Source organism: Lithohypha guttulata, assembly GCF_036872675.1.
Source record: "Lithohypha guttulata strain CCFEE 5908 chromosome Unknown scaffold_2, whole genome shotgun sequence".
NCBI classification, from domain to species: domain Eukaryota; kingdom Fungi; phylum Ascomycota; class Eurotiomycetes; order Chaetothyriales; family Trichomeriaceae; genus Lithohypha; species Lithohypha guttulata.
The window spans coordinates 2,751,580-2,772,331 of record NW_027042751.1 but is presented as its reverse complement, the minus strand read 5'-3'; the positions used below and the strand labels follow the sequence as shown (position 1 = coordinate 2,772,331).

General features: G+C 49.5%; 7 protein-coding genes across 7 annotated transcripts; 5 read left to right on the top strand and 2 right to left on the bottom strand.

The window, feature by feature from the left end:
- Positions 1-1,920: 1,920 nt before the first annotated feature.
- On the top strand, positions 1,921-3,555 carry LTR64_003108 (uncharacterized protein; the record flags this gene model as incomplete). Its single annotated transcript, XM_064897471.1, has 1 exon — positions 1,921-3,555. The coding sequence occupies one exon, from the start codon at positions 1,921-1,923 to the stop codon at positions 3,553-3,555; it is 1,635 nt and encodes a 544-aa protein (XP_064756421.1).
- A 473-nt stretch (positions 3,556-4,028) lies between these two features.
- Positions 4,029-5,685, top strand: LTR64_003107 (uncharacterized protein; the record flags this gene model as incomplete). The annotated part of the gene is made up of 2 exons (XM_064897470.1): positions 4,029-4,043; positions 4,105-5,685. 2 exons carry the CDS (start codon positions 4,029-4,031, stop codon positions 5,683-5,685), a joined length of 1,596 nt encoding a protein of 531 aa, XP_064756420.1.
- Positions 5,686-6,229: 544 nt separating this feature from the next.
- Positions 6,230-9,846, top strand: GEM1 (ERMES complex Ca(2+)-binding regulatory GTPase gem1; the record flags this gene model as incomplete). Its single annotated transcript, XM_064897469.1, has 2 exons — positions 6,230-7,421; positions 8,009-9,846. The coding sequence occupies 2 exons, from the start codon at positions 6,230-6,232 to the stop codon at positions 9,844-9,846; spliced, it is 3,030 nt and encodes a 1,009-aa protein (XP_064756419.1).
- Positions 9,847-10,644: 798 nt separating this feature from the next.
- On the top strand, positions 10,645-11,973 carry LTR64_003105 (uncharacterized protein; the record flags this gene model as incomplete). The annotated part of the gene is made up of 2 exons (XM_064897468.1): positions 10,645-10,719; positions 10,879-11,973. 2 exons carry the CDS (start codon positions 10,645-10,647, stop codon positions 11,971-11,973), a joined length of 1,170 nt encoding a protein of 389 aa, XP_064756418.1.
- A 322-nt stretch (positions 11,974-12,295) lies between these two features.
- LTR64_003104 (uncharacterized protein) lies at positions 12,296-13,366 on the bottom strand (the record flags this gene model as incomplete). Its single annotated transcript, XM_064897467.1, has 1 exon — positions 12,296-13,366. One exon carries the CDS (start codon positions 13,364-13,366, stop codon positions 12,296-12,298), a length of 1,071 nt encoding a protein of 356 aa, XP_064756417.1.
- A 1,451-nt stretch (positions 13,367-14,817) lies between these two features.
- LTR64_003103 (uncharacterized protein) lies at positions 14,818-15,953 on the top strand (the record flags this gene model as incomplete). The annotated part of the gene is given in 2 exon segments (XM_064897466.1): positions 14,818-14,838; positions 14,853-15,953. The coding sequence occupies 2 exon segments, from the start codon at positions 14,818-14,820 to the stop codon at positions 15,951-15,953; spliced, it is 1,122 nt and encodes a 373-aa protein (XP_064756416.1).
- Positions 15,954-17,518: 1,565 nt separating this feature from the next.
- On the bottom strand, positions 17,519-20,272 carry LTR64_003102 (uncharacterized protein; the record flags this gene model as incomplete). Its single annotated transcript, XM_064897465.1, has 2 exons — positions 17,519-19,485; positions 19,555-20,272. 2 exons carry the CDS (start codon positions 20,270-20,272, stop codon positions 17,519-17,521), a joined length of 2,685 nt encoding a protein of 894 aa, XP_064756415.1.
- Positions 20,273-20,752: the final 480 nt, after the last annotated feature.

The window sequence follows — 20,752 nt, the reverse complement described above, 5'->3', positions numbered from 1 at the left end:
CCTAACACAAAAATAAATCTACGATACGAGATGGAGGGACGATTCTGGTTTCCCATGTGTTTGAAGTACTCGTCACACAGGTTCAGCAGTGCGACACGCAATATGTTTGACGTGTTTGATAATGCTCCACCGATTGACCATGACCGCAACAGACTATGTCGGCTGAGGAAGAAGGTCGCTCTGTGCAGACATACTAGTATAAGACCAATATGATGTACTAGTAGTGCCTAGCGCCTAGCGCCTAGTCTGCACGAGCATGCTACTCGAGTATGGATGTCAGGCGGGATGGTAACACTGTCAACTCTGTAACTCACCTTGGAGAGCAAATTATCCGCTACCACAGAGTGATACTGATCTTGTGGCTGTCTTGAGGCTATCAGCAGATACAAGTAGACCACTTACGTGCATCATATCGATAGCATGTCTGGCTTATCGAGTTGTGGCTAGGTGGCTGGCTCATGGCGCCCTAATGATTTGGCTAGAGGTGTCTGGCTACAACATAATACTCCGAGTCGACCTCGATGCTTGCAAATTGCCTGGACTTGCGTACCGCAATATCGATAAAGCGTACACCGGTATGACACTACGATAAGCTATCAGGCGTGGCGAGCTTGTTCTTTTGTCTCATGTGGTTTGAGATAAGATGGGTGTTGCACAGGCATACCAGCTCGATGAGAATGGACTTTCCTGCTTCGTCAGATTCATCACAGACCTGCAGGACAACACTGTCTTCGAATGGCACTTTCAATCCGTAATTTCAGTTCTTTGTGCACTTTGGCTGGAGATTTTTACTGCCGATCGGTAGATTTTAGAAGTACAGCCAGCAACTATTCGACTCCAAGGTTGAACGGAATGCCGAGATTGTATTGTCAGTAGCGTGAATTCGAGAACCTTGTTGCACGGTCTGAGATCCAGAACCTTCATTTAAATAGAGGACTACAGAACACTCTGCGGCTGGCTGCTCCCGAGCATTGCCTGCTGAAACGTGGCTTAGGAAAGGGAGAGCTGCTAGCTGTGCCACTACTCCCACTACTTGAGCAAACACAAGACGCGACATATTTTTGTATACAAGGGTGCCAAGCAGTTGCTTTTGCTGCACAATGTGTGGATACTGGTTCGCGTCTCGCCGGTGAACGAACGGCTCTTGATTAGTGGGAACTCTGCAAGCCTTGACACGTTGTCACGCCCGGGTACAAATCTATACAACTCTCACGAGGGGGTCCTCCCCGTCACCGCTAGAGCTTCTGTACGACAAGGCTATGGTACAGGCTGCATATTGACACACCTGGCTATTCATGAAATTTACATGTCGTGTCAAGCCTTCAGTCCTGCTTTCACGTACTATACTGTACTCCAATTAAAGGCTGTCAAAGCATAATACTTGGATCAAGTAAGATTGAAAGACAGCAGTCAGCAAATAAAATAGGCCGAGGCCCGCGAATACTTTCTATAGTGACAGCTTGTTATAACTCTTGCCGGCGCCAAAAACAAACATAAAGGAGGAAGTACAACTGCTGCGACGAAATGGAGCTGTAGGATGCCCATGTGCCCTCAGTCTGGCCTCTCGAAGCACTTTAGGGGCCATCCACAACCGCATCGCTCCCGCACTGCAAGCCACAAAAGCTTTTAGCCTCTGGCCGGGCATCTCTTTCTTCAGCCGCCGAGCTGGCTAGGCTGCGTGCTGCCACACCGCAATCCATGCTCGTTCCCGCTTCCACCTCCCTCCCCCGTCGTAAGCAGGCTGTTTGTTCACCTCCTTTCGCCTCTGCAGACCCGTGGACTCCATGTTTGAGCATACTCGACGAGGCGGTCCACAGAAATGTTCTCTTCAAGCTCGGTAAGTGCTTTTCATATAGCAAGCAGCTCCCCTCCACATGTGCCCTGTCGTTCATGTTCCTGCTTGCCTGCGTCCATACGAAAATGTCGAAGAACCCCCTCAACTGGCTTATTGTCGCTGCCCCAGCTTCCGCCCCAGATGCTTGTATTACCGAATTACCCACCCAGACCCTAAGGTGTAGCCCTCCTCGCCAGGCTATACATCGAAGAGCAGAGTCCGCTCCTCTATTGGGAGATGGCACCCACGATTGTCTGCAATGTACTCGCAAAAGACGTCGTGTATCTGTTGACGCATATCCTACAACTCTACCCACAGTGCCAGAGTACGTCTTCCAGCCCAGAAGACGTCCTCGGGAAAAAGGGCTTCATCGTTTTTGGGTTGAATTAAAGCACGCTGCTATTTGCTATTGCACTTCCAAAAGAAGATATCAGCTATTGACAAGATATCGTTACTCCAAGCAGAAAAAGCCATATACTGCCGTTTCCGTCCATATCGAACAACTCACATCAGAGAGCTACGAAGAAGATGACCTAGCCGGCATTCCCGATCTACTCGAGGTGGTCAAGCTGCAAGCCACAGGACCTTCAGAAGTGGCACGAGGTTTGCGGAAGAAACTCAAGTATGGAAGCGTACATCGACAGCTAAGAGCACTGACTATTCTCGATGGGCTATTACAAAACTGCGGACAACGATTGCAAAGAGCAATACTGACAGATCCACCTCTACAAGAGCGGCTCCGCATTGCTGCAATCGACCCCATGTCAGACGAAGAGGTACGCAAGAAATGTAGGAGTTTGTTTGGTCAATGGGTAGCAAGCTCTACCGAACAGCCAGGTCTTGAAGGAGCAAAATCCCTATACAATCAGTTACCGAAAAAGAAGCAGCCGACAGTTCAACAACGTCGAGATCAGAGTAGAGTTCTGCGCGAGACGGAAGAGGCTGCTCGGCACGATGAAGAGGAGGAAATAGGACGAGCTCGAAGTTCAAGCATTGTTGGCGATTCTACTGCGTCAACATCGCGGATGAGGCATCTTCCTATCAGTCTCTCTTCCTCGTCAACGTTCGGCACGAACAAGGTAAAGAAGGACAAGAAGAGCAAACAAAAGATGTTTAACCTGGAGAAAGAAAGACCAGCTATACTACAGGCCATTGCCGGCTCGTCCGTAGCGTCCTCGAACCTCAACAACGCCTTGAAATTGGTGAACCGTGAGAATAAACGTGTCAGTGATGACGCAGAAGTTATGAAGCGTTTCGAGACTTGCAAAAACTTGCGGCGGCAGATACTTCGTTATATCCAATTTGTCGAGACGGAAGAATTGCTTGGTGGGCTGATAGATGCTAATGAGCGCCTCATCGGCAGTCTGATGGCGTTCGAAGTTATGGACAAAAGTGTCGATGACGACGATTCAGATTCTGAAATGGAGGAAGCAGCACATCTTTCCCGAAGACAGAAGCAAGCAGATGACTCTGCCATCCGGGAGGCCGAGAAGCGTTTCGCTGCAATGGAGGTGAATCCACCTAGCAAGCCTCCACGACCTAACAACATCGCAATGCCGCAACCACCACCATCTATCACTAGAACGAAATCAGTACAGAATGACGAGAGCGAGAGTGATTACGAATCTGACGATAGTGATGATCCATTTGCTGATAGAAATGCTGCACCAAAGACGCCAGACCCAGGCAGTCGAACTGGGTACACCTGGAAAGAGGTGTAAGGCAACACAGTGTGCATTCTGTGAGCGCAAACGAGCTACGATGTGATGATAGCTCTTTCAATCTTCATGAAGATGATTCTCAATTCAGACGTTCTGATAAGCTTTTCTTGTAGCTACAGTGTTTACAGTGTGCATTCGTCGTAGTGACTATGACGCCTCGATCCTTTCGTTTCTGTTCCTGCATGTCACGACCATTATTCTCCACCTTCTGTACCACGAACGATCGAGTCTCGCTCTTCGAGTAATTTACCAAGATCTACCAGTGATTCCAACGCTCCTCTATTGGAAACTTCAGCGTCGCGCTTTCACCTGAATTCCTTCGCAAAAAAGATGTTTCTACTGCTTAGAATGCAACGAACCACGAGCACGAGATCAGTCCCAGCAGATTCTTACGCGAGTGTCTGACGTCTGCGAGCATCGCGAGAGTCTACAAGAGAAGAATCGAAAGTGACGACACGTCCAGGTGCGCCAGCATGTCTCACGAAGAGGTGCGTTACACTTCCTTTGTTTTAACTTATATCTTTGACTCACCAACTGATCGCAGCCTAGAGACTACTCCGCAAATACTGTCCACCACTCGAGGAGTCACTGTTCATTGCCATTGCTAGTGACTACGATTTACGGAATGAAGAACAAGTGAACCAGCTTGACCAATTACTGGCCGACCTGAAAGAGCAGGCAGTTGTCGAACAGGAATTAGAGCTAGCACCATCGTTACAGCAAGAGACCTCGGCGGTCGCTGGAACACAAACACATAGTCGTACAGCCTCTAGCAATCAGAGGGCCAGTACAACCGACCTAGAAGACACGATCGCTAGTGTTACTTCTGGAATATCTGACTTACATCCTTGTCCCAAAGAATTGGACATCAGCCATGTCGAGGGCAAATATACTGAGTTGCCCTACGGTTTGGAAGGTGGCTCGACCATTGATAAACAGAACTGGTTGAAGGACTTGTTCCCGACCATCGAAACTATACAGATAGTGGAGACTCTTGCTAGGTGCAACGGTGACATCCAACGAAGTATTGACGAGCTGCTCAATCTATCATTCTTTCACGACGATGCAGATCGAAACTATGTTCCGCCCTCTGTCCCGAAAGGCGTTGAAGGGTTTGCGGGAGATGGGAAGGTTAAGAAGTCCAAAGGCAAGAAGACTCGCCGGAACCAGGAAACCGATATAGGCTATCTATCAGACGGCGCGCATTCATCAGGCGCTACGACTCCGAGCAATATCTGGCGAAGTGCTGCTGAAGATGTTGAATTCATCGTTTCAAGGACACATCTGCCAATGGCCTTTGTCAGATCCGTTTACCACCAGAACAATGCCAATATAGCGCAGACAATCAGAGCGTTGATCACTCAAGAAGTGGAATCCCATGCATCACAAATCAAAGGTGATGAGCTGCTTGAGCTGCAGGTGGCCGAGTTACGATTCGAACTGGATGCAGTTCCTGAAAAACAAATATATGGCGCTCTCCTGCTCGCGCGAATGATACCATCGGCAGCAAAGGATCTACTGGATGTCACTCTAAAGCGTCCCATGGAAAGTCAAACAGGCAAATTAGTAGCACAATATACTCCTCTAAACTTATCTGAGGACGAGGCTCCGAAGAGGACGGCCAGGCTTTCCACCGTGCCCGGAGATCCTGCTTTGCTGGCAGGTAAGGCTGGTGTGCACTCTGTACAGGCCAGTAAAGCTTTCTCACAAGCCTCCGCAGCATATCGACGTGGAAAATCGGATCACCTCATGGGAGCAGCCGCGGCATATTACGCAGAGATTGGCCACGAACAACGAAAACGACATAAGGAGCTCATCGCGTCAGCCGCAGACTCACTGGTAGGTCAACAATCAACAGCGAACAGTCTCGATTTGCATGGCGTTAGTGTCGAACATGCTGTCAGAATAGCAAGAAACAGTGTCGAGAATTGGTGGGAAAGACTTGGAGATAGAAAATATATCGTTGGCGGAGTCGGTGACGGGTACAAGATCATCGTGGGTCTTGGAACGCATAGTGCTCAAGGCATAGGTAGGATCGGACCTGCTGTAAGCAAGATGTTGATCAGGGAGGGCTGGAAAGTGAATATTCAAAGAGGAGAGGTCTTCGTCGAGGGAAGATCGCGCCGATAGCATCGACAAACGAGACTGTTCACTCTTAACACGCTAAATAGGCGAGACAGGTACAGACATTCAAGTCCTCTCAACTTTTTCTTGTCATGCTACCACTATTACAGGCAGCAACAAGTCTCAACTCGTGTGACGTCAGACTTTCGGCTGGCCGCTCACGTCGACTGTGACACGACTGCCACCTTCACGAGTTTCAGGTTCAGCCATGGAGGAACCTAGGACAAGGATACATATTTTCAAGAGAGTTCTTCACTTCGATCATCCTCAGTTTGCGCACACATCAATCCTGCCGCATCGAGCTTTGTATTGGCCGGAGCAGGACATCCATTAGTGCGGCCCCACTCTGCCTCGTGGCTGTAGTGTGGACCTGCCGCAAAGTTCCGCCTGCCAACTTTTCTCATTCAGTCGGCGATTTCATCCACGAAATTGATACTGTGCGAGACACAAGTTGAGGTGCTGGCCTACGGGATGGTTGATCACTGATTGAGCAACCTCAATTTTCTACCTACAACAACCTTCTTGCGAGAAAAGTTCGCGAGTTGGCTCGATGGTCCGTGCAGATGTGATTGCTCGTTCGATAACGAAAGCAGTCGTGGCATCGGAAGATCCAAGCGCACGTCGTTCCAGGTTGCGGCGTCTACAGCGTTCTTTCGAGGCTCTTTTCACAATCTACCATGTTAGACTGTATCAATATGCTGCAGAACTGTTTCAGCGACTTCGAAGAGAATGGAACATCGATGCCTCTTCGTACACTGATAGCTTCCAGCCTTCACATGACCAGTGGAATGCCCTAAAGGCCAAAAGCGATATGGGTTATTCTGGTTCCACCTTCTTCACAACCCTTGACGACAAGTACATCGTGAAGTCAGTGCCTAGGCACTTCGAACACAGCTTCTTCCGGGACGATCTGCTGGTCCTATACGTCGAACACCTGAGCAAGAACACATCGTCATTGCTAATCAGAATCATGGATTTCTTGGCTGCGGATAGTGCTTACAAGTTCAGTCCTGCCATTCTCTTTGGTTTCGCTCCGAGCCATCACATTGTAATGGAGAATTTGCTAGTCGGACAGGAAGAGGGCGAGCAGAATGGACAAAAATATCACAGAGACTCTTGGCGAGTGGATTCAACAAATGGGCAAGAGGCTGAAGATAAGCCTTGGAAATGGCAAACATGGGACCTAAAGCCGACAAGCTATTTCTTCCCTGAACGCGACATCGCTCAAGGCAAGCTGACCTCTCAAGCTACTAAAAGTAGGCTAGCCGACGAGTTCAACGACAAGCTATATCTGACAAAAGAGCAAGCTGAGATTTTCGAATCTGAGCTCGCGAAGGATACGGAACTGCTGCAAAGGGTCAATGCAGTTGACTACAGCCTCTTCTTAGTCAGGATTCCTGTGCCAACAGCAGAGCGAAAGTCGCCGGGCCAAGAGGAGGAAGTCGGCCAGGAAGACCCCTTTGCAGATCCGAATGAGAGCGACCCAAGTGCAACGGCTGGTCCTGACCTGGCTACGACAGCGCCGACACCAGCCGTGCCTCCTTTCACCCCTCCCAGTCCACCTTCGTGGCGTACCGGGATTCGTTCAGCAGACGGTCGCTTCATATATCGTGCATCAATTCTCGATTTCTTCTGGAGCAAGGACAAGCTTCAACCGAAGGTAATGACGCGATTAGTCGATTTATGGAACAAAATAGATGTCGAGGGAGACAAGGGACCGATGTCAATTACGACGAGTAGCAGTGAGTATCGAGAAAGGTTCACAAAAATGTGTGAAGACTATATTGAGATTATGGACTCTTAGGAAGAAGCACCCTTCAATGAACGAACCATTGAGAGTCGCTGTTTGTCCAGAGCAGTAACTACGCTTCAGCGTGGAAGTCCTTCGAGGACTGTAGATATTAGTGATGCGTATTGATCGACGTGTCACATTCCAATAAGCTTTTGCTCGAGGATGGGACAACGAGGAATAGGAACGGGCTACTTTAGTGACCCAAATAAATCTCCGTTTCCTATAGTCGACCTGGCTATTCCGCAGACACGCCATATTTATATTCAGAGATGATGTCTTCACGACACCTAATTGCATCGTCGTTCTTATACACAAAATGTATAGGTGACCATATCAACTATAGACTAACATATAATGTGGTGTCACTCTCAGCTTGTTTGTCAACTGTGCGCATGGTGAGTGTGCCGGCTTCTGGAAGAATGTGCTGTGCTGATCTCTCACCCTAACTCCAACACCCTCTCTCAACAATGGTGACTGTACGCGTTGCCGTGTGCGGCGACGAAGGCTGTGGAAAGTCTTCGTTGATAACATCTCTAGTAAAAGATACCTTCGTCAGCTCGAAAATCCAAGCAGTCCTTCCCCAAATCACCATACCACCGACGCTCGGTACACCAGATAATGTCACTACCGTCATCGTCGATACCTCTGCGCTTCCGCTAGAACGACCGGTACTCGCGAAGGAAATACGTAAGAGTAATGTCATACTATTGGTATACTCCGACCACTATAGCTACGAGCGAGTAGCATTGTTCTGGCTGCCCTACTTCCGAAGCTTAGGGGTGAATGTGCCAGTCATACTATGCGCCAACAAAAGCGATCTAGTGCAGAGCACTACTTCGAAGCAGGTTGTCGAGGAAGAGATGCTGCCTGTCATGAGTGAATGGAAGGAGATCGATTCGTGCATACGAACAAGTGCGCGAGAGCATCACAATGTCAACGAGGCATTCTTTCTATGTCAAAAAGCGGTGACTTGTCCGATTGCACCGTTGTTTGACGTAAAGGAATCGCAATTGAAACCAGGCTGTGCAGAAGCATTGAAGAGGATATTCTACCTTTGTGACAAGGACAAGGATGGCTACCTGAATGACCAAGAACTTCGTGGGTTTCAAATGAGATGTTTCGAGAAAGAGTTGCACGACGACGACCTGCAGTATATCAAGGATACGGTTGAGACGATGATGCCGGACGATGATATGAGTCGGGGTATCAGTCCGGATGGCTTTCTCCTGCTGAACAGGCTTTATGCTGAAAAAGGAAGGCATGAGACGATCTGGATTATCTTGAGGATGTTTCAATATACTGACTCGTTATCATTGCAAGAGTCTTTCCTACATCCGAAGTTCAATGTTCCCGAGTTTGCCTCAGCTGAGTTGGGGCCGGCAGGATATCGCTTCTTCGTGGACCTGTTCTTGACGAGCGACAGAGATGGCGATAGTGTCTTGAACGAAAAAGAGCTCAGTACGCTGTTTGCTCCCACGCCCGGGATCCCTCATAGATGGCTCGAAGATGGGTTTCCGGCATGCACTGTTCGTAATGAGGCGGGTCATGTTACACTACAAGGCTGGTTGGCGCAGTGGTCCATGACGACCTTTATGTCTCCAAAGACGACGCTTGAATATCTAGCATATCTAGGCTTTGAGTCTACAGATAGATCGGACCCCTCCACGACTGCGGCGCTAAAAGTGACCAAAGCTAGAAAGAGAAGAAGGAAGGCTGGACGTGTTCAGCGCAATGTTATCTATGCACAAATACTGGGTGCCGCCCATGCTGGAAAATCGAGCCTGCTCGACGTGTTCCTTGGTCGACCTTTAAGCCAGCAATATCATCCTACCATTCAGCCACGAGTGGTTGTGAACACTGTCGAGCTTCCTGGTGGCAAGCAGTGCTATTTGATCCTCAAGGAACTCGGAGAATCCGAAGCTGCCGTTCTTGAGAACAAGACCATGCTACTCGACCAGTGCGACTTGCTCGTCTACTGTTACGATTCCTCAGATCCCGAATCCTTTGACCACATCATCGAGCTCAAGAAGAAACACGCTCATCTTGAGGATATGCCGAGTATGTACGTTGCGTTGAAGGCAGATCTAGACCGTGCCACACAAAGATCAGAAGTACAGCCAGACACATATGTTATGGATGTGCAGAGGATGCCTCAGGGTCCACCAGTACATACCTCGGCGGCATGGCCGACCATACAAGAATTGTTCGTGGCCATCGCCGAAGCTGGACTCGAGCCAAATACTGCTTTTCCAAAGCCGATAGGAGATGAGAATGATGGGAAACTATTACAGTATGGACTTGCTTTTGGCGCCTTTGTCTGTGCCACAGCTGGTGCGGTGGTAATATGGAAAAGAGCTACAGGTGATCACGGATAATCGAACAAGTCATAGCAAAATGTTGTGGGGAAATGGTTTATGTAGACGCTTCACTCGTGCAGTCGCAGCCTAGTCCCAAAACATTCTAACGGAGATGTTTGTCACAGTAGTTACAGTACATAAGGCTGCCGTATGCTAGCATTGACAGTTCACAACAAATCTTGACCTTGACTGCTAGCGAGTCTCTTTACAATTAGAGGCTGAGCTACACTACTACATAAATCCACGTTGATGTTTGCCAGAAACATCGTTCGCACTTAGATACAAATTGTTTCTTCGAAAGCGATTAGTCATCTCTTCGCCAAATTCGCGGTTGTAGTTGCCCGCGAAATCCGAAGCTAAGCCACCACTTTTCGCGGCTTTCCAGGTTGACTTGCCCCTTCCGTGAATGATTGCGGGACTGACGTTGGGCGGATCATCGCTGATCCATGCTAGTTTTCTCATGACATAACACACCTGGACCAGAGCCGAAGCTCGAAATAATTCAACAGCGACACGACCTCCACTTCGTTTGCGCTTCACTATCATAGAGTCGACAAAGAGAGGTTTTCTAAAGGCCACTGAGAACAATCAACTCCCTCGACGGGTATATCTGGCTAGCCAAGCTCGAATTTCAAGGCTAGAGGCCCTGTTACATTTGGCTCACAGCTGACCAAGGCTACCGGACCGCCGAGTCAAGCTACTGCGTGTTACGAGAACGCTGCCTGAACTTCACGATATTGCTGTCCTTGTTCTTCCAACGGACTGAGAATCACAGAAGGATCTTGCGCGCGACGATAGGCGATCGACCACGTCAAGATGGGCCTTCACAATCCGTTGCCCTCATCGATGAGGAGTCAGTCTCCCGATTCGCAGGCATTGGTACAGGCTAACGTAGGACAGGTGAATGCAAGAAAGCAGGAAGTATTTTAGCATCGTTCGTTGACCCCAGGCAAGCGTTTGGTCCAGATAAGGTCATACCGCCATCAGTACTCGCAAATTGCAAGGCAAGTATTCATCTTTGACTATGGGAGCAGGCGCTGACAACTTTAGGGTCTGGCTGTCATCACTGTCCTCAAGGCTGGCTTCTTAGGGTCAGGTCGTCTAGGCTCTGGAATTGTGGTCGCTCGCTTGAGTGATGGCTCATGGTCAGCGCCATCAGCCGTAGCCACAGCAGGAGGTGGATTTGGTGGACAAATAGGTTTCGAGCTCACCGATTTTGTCTTCATCCTCAACGATATCGCCGCTGTTCGAGCTTTCTCCCAAGCTGCCTCCGTCACACTTGGTGGCAATGTCTCCATCGCCGCAGGTCCTGTTGGTCGAAACGCAGAAGCTGCAGGTGCAGCGAGCATGAAAGGCGTGGCTGGGGTATTCGCATACAGTAAGACAAAGGGATTGTTTGCAGGTGTATCGCTAGAAGGTAGTGTCCTGATTGAAAGAAGGGACGCAAACGAAAAGATGTATGGGGGCCGCATAACAGCTCGACAATTATTGGAAGGTGGTGTCCGACCTCCACCAGCTGCTGATCCACTCATGCGCGTTCTCAACACCAGAATCTTCTCTGGTGTAGCTGGTGGTGGTGACGCTATGTATAATGATGTACCTGTTTACGATGATCAGCACGATAACGTGGTCTGGGAGGGGCGTACGGGTCAAGCTTATGGTGCCGGAGTACGAAACAACAGGTCGTCTACGTTCGGCTCCACACATGAGACAGGAAACGATGAATACGAATACCGAGACAACCCAAGACGCACAAACACCTGGAACGACGACGTATATGACCAGCAGCCCGGCGGTTTCAACAGGTCAAACACTTTCAACTCACGCGCGGACCCTAACACGACTTTCGATAACCTCGGCCGAAATAGATCTTCTACCATTGGTAGCGACAGAACTGGTCCAGGGAGACCCACTGCACCCAAACCAGTCTTCAGGCAACCAACAGGAACCGGTACTCTAGGACCGAATCAAGCAGTTGCTCTATTCACATTCGATGCCGAGCAGGATGGTGATCTGGGCTTCAAGAAGGGCGACATTATCACAATTACACAACGGACAGACAGCAAGACGGATTGGTGGACTGGAAAGACGGAAGATGGGAGGACTGGGATGTTTCCGAGCAATTACATTGAATCGAGGACGTAAACGACGATATGAGGTGATGATACTGTGCAAGTTCGGAGCGGGAGTTGTGATGGAAATTGATATTTATCTTACGGACGTGCAAGGCGTGGGTAAAATGTGCTTGATACTTCAGAGCTAAGATATCCATATTTCCAATTTCAGGTAGTAAGAAGATTTACGCCACAGAACAGAAATATCAGATCCAACGATTTCGACGCGATTAATGAGAGTGTTGGAAAGAAACTTTCCATTGTTTTGTTCAACAATATGGAGTGACGCCGATATTCATCCGGCATAGGCACGGCGAGTCGGATCCTGATAGCAGGCTGCCAAACCCGTCGACTCAGAGGACGTATACCCAGTCTTCAGCATTGTCCATGGTATTTAGGTCTGGTGAATGCCGTGCAGTAACACACGCTTCTTCGTTGCACGTGTCTCCAGACTGCTGCGGTTTAGGTGGCTTTGATGCTGGGATCAAGAGCGGACCTGAAGCGCTTGCAGCTTCACAGTGGTATCGCCAATGTTCACGAGCATATGTAACAAAGGCAGAGCCACCGTCACGAGCACCTGTGTCGTCGTTGTTGGCGGCTTTGACGGAGGCTAGCTCAGCTAGACAGCTTGAGGCAATTGTCTTGTGGCTTGGGTCTAGGCCTTTGATGCGAAAGGTGCGTAGGTACGTGTACATGGCCGGGGAGAGGAAATGAACATATCCTGCATCGTCTTCGCGGAAGACTGTTGATGGATGTCGGAGGGCGTTAATGAGTGGTAATGCGTCTGTTTGATCTTCTTTATCAGGTCTGTTCGTGCTGTTTCTGTATAGACGTATGGCTGACTGGAGCTCCGTCACACTGAGAGGTCTGACACTGTTGAGTACGCATGAGAGGGCGTAGGACCAAGCATCGAAATTGGGAGCCACGTTCTGCAGGAAGTTGAGGAACCTTTCGCCAGACTTGATCAGGTCTGCTCGGTATGATCTCGCACTGCTCTGGTTGTTGTGTATGATGGTGTGCTGCTGTTCCTCACGATCACTGAGGCTGACTGTAGCTACTCCGAGGTCCGCAGAAGACTTGATTGGAACAGACCAGCAGTACCCTTCCCTCTTGCGAATAACTACCATATGGCGGATGTGCCGAAAATCCTCGTAGCTACCGTCAGCATAGTCGGAGCACACAGCCTCGTAGCTACCGTCAGCATCATCGGAGCACCTAGCCTTGTGCCAGAGAACAGAGAACACACGCCCCGGTTTGAACCAAGCTCCTTTGACTTCTCCAGACTGAGCTGTTGCAGGCTGGTGATCATATGGTACCGATGTAAATTTATATGCAAAATATGGATTGACGGATAACGTTTTCTCATGGTTGTCGTCGTTCTCTCCCTCTACTATGTCTCTACTTGTCAGTCGTTCTTGGGACATGATTCACAAGGACGATGCAGTTCTGGCCAAATGCGTCTGCGACGAGGTCTTACAAGTAAACTCACAGTCATTGTGGTCATCTTTGCCTTGTTCTTAAGTTATCCAGGTGAACACTTGCCTAGAGACGTCTGTCGTAAGACTTTAGACGTTGATTGCAACTCTAGACGTTGGTTGCATATTGAATAGACCCCGTCAAGAAAGCTTAACACAGGAAAAAGAGCTTTCTTGAGTATCACTAGCAAAGTGTGCATCAGCTGATGCTCTGTTCCGATAGGGCGTCGCCGTGTTCCCGGCGAGACAAAGACTGCCAATAGCAAGACCGACTGGAATGTTAGTAAGGCTTCTCACAGATTCGGGGTCGAGCACGATGTATAGCATAGCCACAGGTAATTTGCTGAGCGAGGCTCACTTTTGCAGACTCGCACGTGACTGTGGGCTGGGCTCTGGCAAGCACAAAGAATTGTGGTGCCGACCTTTCGAATCTCCATTCGTCAAACGTCTCTGATTGGTCATAGTACTGGCGGGCTAGAAGCTATCCGGGCAACGTGAGTGGCCGAGTATACCAAGCAAGTCAGGCACTTTGGTCTCAGTCGCAAGCAGTCGCTTCTGGTCGCACTCGAACGCGATTGTAGGAGATTACTAGATCAAATAATATGCAAGAGGGCAGAGACAGCAACACCGGCACTCGATACTGATAGGTCGTCTTCGCCAGTCTTGCTTAACTCACTACTACAAGCTTGTGCTTGCGAATTCATCGTCAAGGAACGATACAAGTTCGCTGCACGGTCATGTAAGGCAAAATGACCATCAGCATGTCTACATGCTCTGCCTGTAGATTCAATGGTTTCATGGGTCTACAGGAAGTACTCGGACAGTCCTTGTTAGATCACAGCGATTTGTGCGAATCGAATAAGATCCAACACGTCACGTCTCTCATCACCTGAGCTCTCTACAGGAGCGTCTCGACAGCAGAGACTGATACAATCGTTTCCTTCATTTGTGAGCAGCCCTAAGGGGTGCTCCTCGACCTATAGTCAGGAGCATCATGGTAGCCATCGCTAGACAGAGATCTTTGCAGCTCAATCAGGTGAGAGTCACGCAAAGAACATGTCTCAAATGTGATCAATGTCGAAACGACAGCAAGAAATGCACACCAGGTGTTGCTAGCCTTGAATCACCCTCAAACAAATGTGAAAGATGTCAAAGGCTCGGTCATGCCTGTGGACCCCTGAGACGGGCACAGACATACAAAACGTCCTCCTCAGGCCGTTTCTCACGCTTTGGTACAAACCTTCAACAATTTATGGGTACTTCCCAGGCGTACAAATCCAAAGAGCTCGGCTCAAATCACTCCACCGGCCTTTGCAGACTCGCAAACGTCGTTGGTGCCGGGCAATTCCTCTTCCGGCAGCAATGTGAGCTTACGGCTATAAGATCGCTATCACCACAAAATGCTGTCTTGGATCAACAAGGTTCGTTACTACAGAATCTAGCCAGTAAGCTGGAAAGAGAGTTCGAGAGTACGGTTGACAGCCTAGCAGCTGAAAGTGGCCAAGCTGAAACTGATGCACATGCAAGCGTTTCACTTCTGAGCGACTGTTTGCAAGATAGGTTCAACATGTTTCAGCTCCAGCTTAGCCGGTTTCACTCAGCGCATGATGGTCGTGGTCCAATATTTGTGTCGTGCAAATCCTGGCGGCGGCGGCTGTGTCCGTCTTTGTCCAGCTTTAGTCTGCTCGCTTGTACCGAGAGGGCTGCATCGGAAGTGGATCCTGGCTCTCTTCGGGTGAACAAGCACGCCTCGAGTACTGGCGACCATCTTCGAGAGCAATATATCGAGGCATCAGCCGAGCTGGACGCTATCATGAAAGACGACATCCCTCGCCTTCCAACATCTTCGCAAAACTCTATGGCAACTGATATTGGTTATCAAATACACGGCAAAGTCCCCGCGTCACATCTTGCGTATTGGAACTTCGACAAAGACGTCGCTTTTGAGCTTGCCACTCAAAATGGCTTGCTCGCATTGCCTGTGAACATGTTTAATCAGAATTTGATACATCTTGCGGTCAAAATGAGCGATATTGGCTTTCTGAAGAGGCTGGCGGATGAGGATCGCGGATGCTTTGCGAAAGCCTTAGGAGTACAGAACCATCTCTCAACGATGCAATATCACACACCACTTGAACTTGCGAGCATAATTGGAGACAGCGACATCTTCTGTCTCCTTGCTGCAAGGTCCACCGAAATCCACTGCTGGAGCGAAGTTCTTCCCGAACCAGCCGTGACCATCAGCAATCTAACTACGACCGGTTCCATGGACCATGATATGACAGGCTGGCTGGTACCCATGGAAGCAGCACCGGAGAACAACGTCAATGAGAAGATCTCTTATCTATATGATTACTTATTTAGGACTGGACAGGTTCCTCTCAATGACTCGATACGATCAGTGCAACACGACCTCGACCATCTCAAGATGTCACAGGATGAGACCACGTTCAACAGTGGAGAAGACCCTAATGACTTGTTTCGAAGCAATTTTCTGGGCCACAAGCCTTCCAAGCCTCTGCCTGATGCAACCTGATAGCCCGCATGGTAGGCATTTGGAGTTCGAACCGCAAGTTGCGCTCCGAGTCTGCTTACAAAACTTGTCTGCCCTAACATTGCCATCAGCCCCACAATCCCGGTGGTGTGAGGCGCAAGGCCATTCCGATATAGAAGTCATCGGGCCTAATCCGAGTACTAGCAAGGATGAACAACATCGGGAGCCGAATGGCCAAATGAAATGCTCAAATTTGAGCTTCCATCCAAGCGCCTAATTACATAGCATAACTTGGGTTTTCTGTTTGTAAACACACATTCGTTACGTTGCAAGGTTTCGATGTCGCATCAATGAAATACCATCCAAGAAGTCTTCTTCGATACAGAACTGCACGTGGAAACTAATGCTTGGCATCCCGGCCATAAACGCTCACTGTGGTTTGTATTTCAATGATTCTCAGCTTCACATTAAAAACTGCGTATTCTTCCGGACAGCACTGTGTACGTCTCAGTTGCTTCCAAGCCTCTTACATCCGGACAAATGCATGCCTTGCACCCTAAAAACCCGAACATCGTCTGGCACGACCCGATTTGAACAGCCACGCCTGATGTTCTCCTCCTTGAACCACCTCATATTCCTCCATTTGTACATTCATGCTATTCCCTCTCATCACGTCTTCCCAGTCAATTCCAACATGGACGAACATACAGCAATGTCCACGTCCTGAAAACTCGTCCCCAAACCTCGCAAGGTCTCAGCCATGACAGGCAAAGTCGTCCGATCATGGTTCATTGTACGTCGTGCTGGCTTCACTGGTTCTTTCAGACGACATATACAATTCGAGCGGCAGTATGGGGCGATGGAGTCTGTGTCGTTGAACGGTCAGTTGAAGTACTCTTGGCGTGAAGTGTCTGTGGTACGTACTCGATGTATCATGTCTGATCGTGTTATGAAATCTAGCAGAGTCCATCCTGTTCGGCTTGGAGCTTCACGGTTCGCTGGGTATGCGCATATCGAGAGGCTTTCGGATAATCGTCGTGGAGTAACTAAGTAGATGTAGTTTTTGGAAGCTCAACTCTTATGTCTTATTGAAGTTGTTGAAGGGCGGGTTTGGCATTGCCACAAACATTACCTTTTCCAGGACAGCATCGGCGTACCCCTCTCCGTGCAAATACAAGAAGCGAGCCTCGTCTTGACGCGGTGGGTGAAGTGGGCGGTCGTACCGATCGTGCGACTCAGTCGAGTCGCGTCTGGTCGAGGGACGATCGTGCAGTTACGACTTCTGATTTGACGCGGTGAGGAGACAGCGAAGCACGGCTTGAACCGGTTGCCAGGCCAAGCAGGTCATTTCTCTTGTCTTCTGAACTGGCGTCCTTGAATCGGTCAAGTAAGAAGCGTCATCCTGGCGCATTAAGCTTAGGACAGAGGGGCAAGAAGAGTATCCGGAAGACACGAAGTGCTGTGATTTATTCATGTAAACATCCGCTACCACATGCAGAGGGTGTGGGAAATTATTCATGTGGTGATCGGACATCCAAAGATCATGCTTCCTCACCATAGGTCTTTTCTATTGTATTAGTCTAACGAGCTTGCCGAGTACGCATCAATCAAAGCACAACTTTATCTTTCTCCTCCTCACGCTTCTTATCCTTGTCCTTACTCTTTAGCATCTGCGAGATCATGAAATGGTTCACATCCGCGTCCGCCCAGTACGATAGATGCGACGCGATTGATGCCAGTAAACTCACGTCAAATAGACCTTCTTGGATGTGATAGTCGACTCGACCGTTACTGTTCAGGGCTCGAACTTTGGCCTCTTCTTTACGTAAGCGTCTGGCCTTTTCTTGCTCAAGTTCGAATTCGAGATTGGATGGTTCGGCTGTGCTGCTGGCGTTCGAGGCTTGAGATCTGCGACGTTTTTGGAAACCTGCGTATAGGGTTTCCATTTCTGTGTCGATAAGGGTTGGGATGTCTTCGGTGGAGGTGCTGTCTTTGGCTTCGGCTGCGATGGCTTTCTGTTTGGAGGCGGAGTTGGTGCCAACGACGTCGGTGACTGGAGGTGGTGGCATTTTTATATCGCCAGGCAAGGATGCTGATTGTGCTGGTGTTTCAAATTGTGGGACTTGAGGTTTGGCTTTATCTTGCGGTAAGGCCTGGTCTTCGCCGGTGATGCCTAGGCTGCGGTTGATGAGAGTCGATGCGACTCCTGATGTGAGACTATACCAGCCCGACATGACTTGCTGACCCATGCGCGCAGTGAGGTTGGCCATCCCAGGTGCATCGAAGAGCCCTCGCTTTGTGTATGGGAGTGCTTGAGACTTCAGTGAGGACATCGCCGGCGAGATCAATGGCTCGATACGGTAGGCGATTGGGTCGGTCGGGTGAAATATGTTGAAGAGCTCAGCACATTTAGGAGAAGATGTAGTGATCGGCAGCAATGACTTGCTCTGAGAAGAGATGTCGCTGCTGTCCGCAAAAGGGTTGTTTTGCATTGGATCTGCGTCGAAAGGTGACATTGGTGGTGCACGATCTCGGAGCGCAGGTCTTCCAGCTATCGTTCGTCCCTTCAGCATCTGAAAAAGAGCGATCGGCGAGCCCAGGGCAAAGAAATTCTCACAGACAAAGTCGAGAGCTACATCTTGATCAACGTTTGGGTCGCGAGAAGATTTGGAAGAAATACGTCGTGGTCGGGTCGTTCGTCCTTCGGTTTGGCGGCACAAGATATCGAAGAAGATGGCACTGCCCAGAGAATGTCCAACTAGGCTCACTTTGCCGTCAAACCCAGTCCTTTGCTTGTAGAGCTGATAGACGCGATTGACCTCTTTCTGAACGATCTTAGCGATATGCTCCCGGTACGCACTCTGGTACAGAAGGACATCCAACGCCAGGTCAGTGATCAGGTTCCGCACAGCAGGGACACCATCCACTGTGATGTCCTGTAATGAAGGATAATCTTCCTCCAAAGCAGTATCGAGGTCACCAAGATCATGCTCTTTGCGGTTCTGCTTCAAGCTTTGCTTGGGAAAATCCAGGAGATGACGCCATGCGACTGGCAAGACCTGGACTCTACAATTTTTTGGATCAGTCGTCAGAACTTGAAGGTCATCCGAGGCAGCGTACACAGCTTTCATCGTCTTACGCATCATGTTGACATCGTGAACGAAATTGATGCTGTCGAGCCTCAAGCCCAATCTTTGCCCGATGCCGTGCGTGACAAGCACAAGGTGATCGATTTTTCGGCCTTGGTCGTCACCATCCTGATCTCTGGCATCTTCCATCTCTTGTGCTTCTTCCACTCTAGCTTCCTCTTCTTGATCTTGGCTTTCAGATCCAGATTCAACAAGCCCAGCGAGAGAGGAAAGTTGTCTCTCCAAAGCAGACGGGCGAGATGGCTTTTCGACCTTTTTCTCAGCAAGCTTGTCAGGCTCAGCTGAGGTCTCTGAGGATGGCTTAGACTTTCTCTTCTCTTGAGTCGATGTTTCTGCTGGCTTGCTGGGGGTCTGGATGGGCTCGGTATAGCCTCGCACAACCTTGGTTCCTGTTTGACCAACGAAGCGACCGTAGACGGTGCTACCTATGCGTGACATAAAGTCGTCAGTACTCAGGTACGCTGTCGTGCTATCGAAGTAAGTAGCTGTCGTACTCATGTGTGCGCCAAAGAGTCGGTAGGATTTTGAATTTGGTGTCTCTGCCGTAGCGGCAGTCGACTGCGGCTGGGGAGGGTTCATTGATGAAGGCTGAGACCTTGGCTGGGAAGCTGATCTCGCAGCACCAATTTTCTTCCATGGTTGCAGTTTTAGGTAACCCTCCTCGAGCTGGTTGGCTAAGTTCTCTTCGCAGGGGGTGTTGTCCTGCCAGAACCAACTACCTCTTCGGACGTCGTAGACAGGACCGATCCAGTAGGCTGGCTCGAGCTCACGCTTCTCAATATGCACATCATACAGATAATCCTCGTTCACCGGGATCTTGGTCGTGGTCTGGTTCTCTCCATGTTCATCCTCACGTCCCAGCTGCTGAAAAGCACTTTCGACGGCTTTCGAGTCCTTTTCGGAAAACAGAACCCATTTTCTCGGAATGTTTTTGGGCTTCTCCCTGTCTTCAGCAGACAGTTCTGGAGCGAAGGGTTTCCTCTTGGCGACATCAACAGCATAATACCATCTTGGCTTTAGAGTTGGACAATCCTTGGGGTATCTCCGTGAGCTTGGAGTTGGTCTTGTGGATATTGCATGGTCAAGTCCTGAAGTCGGTTTCAAGGGTTCTTCTTTGGCAGGAAGTTGCTTTGGGGATTTGGGAGGAGGCGTGTTAGTTCTGCTCCATGGATTGATAGTGCCTAGGAAGGAAGTCTTGCTGGCCTCTGCCATACCTCGCGATATGGCTCGTACGAGAGCCGGCCAGCGATCCAACGCGGCGACATTCAATAAGATTGAAGCTGTTCAAGCAAAAGATGCCAGATGATGGGTTTCGAACATGTGATCGTATCATAGAGAGCGCAAGGTCATGTCGACAACTTCTGACGTCTTTTTGGTGACAATGCAAGCCACGTGGTTGTTGTCCTTGTTTGAGCCCATATCTCGGATCCAATCAGGAGATACTGCTCAGAGTCAGGGAATTGTACCTGCCAAGAAAACGCCACGTCTTGCACCGCCTCAAGCGCCTGCTGGGATTACGAATCTCGGAGTGGCAGTCTCGGATTTGGTGGGGCAATCAGGCTCCGAAATTGTTACTGAAAAGGAGCTCACGTCATTTTGTAAGTTGGTGGGTTTGGGCCTACCCTTCAGGTCGCACTGCGGCAGAGAAACACATCGGTTTCCAAATTATATTGCGACGCAAGTCAGGCACCC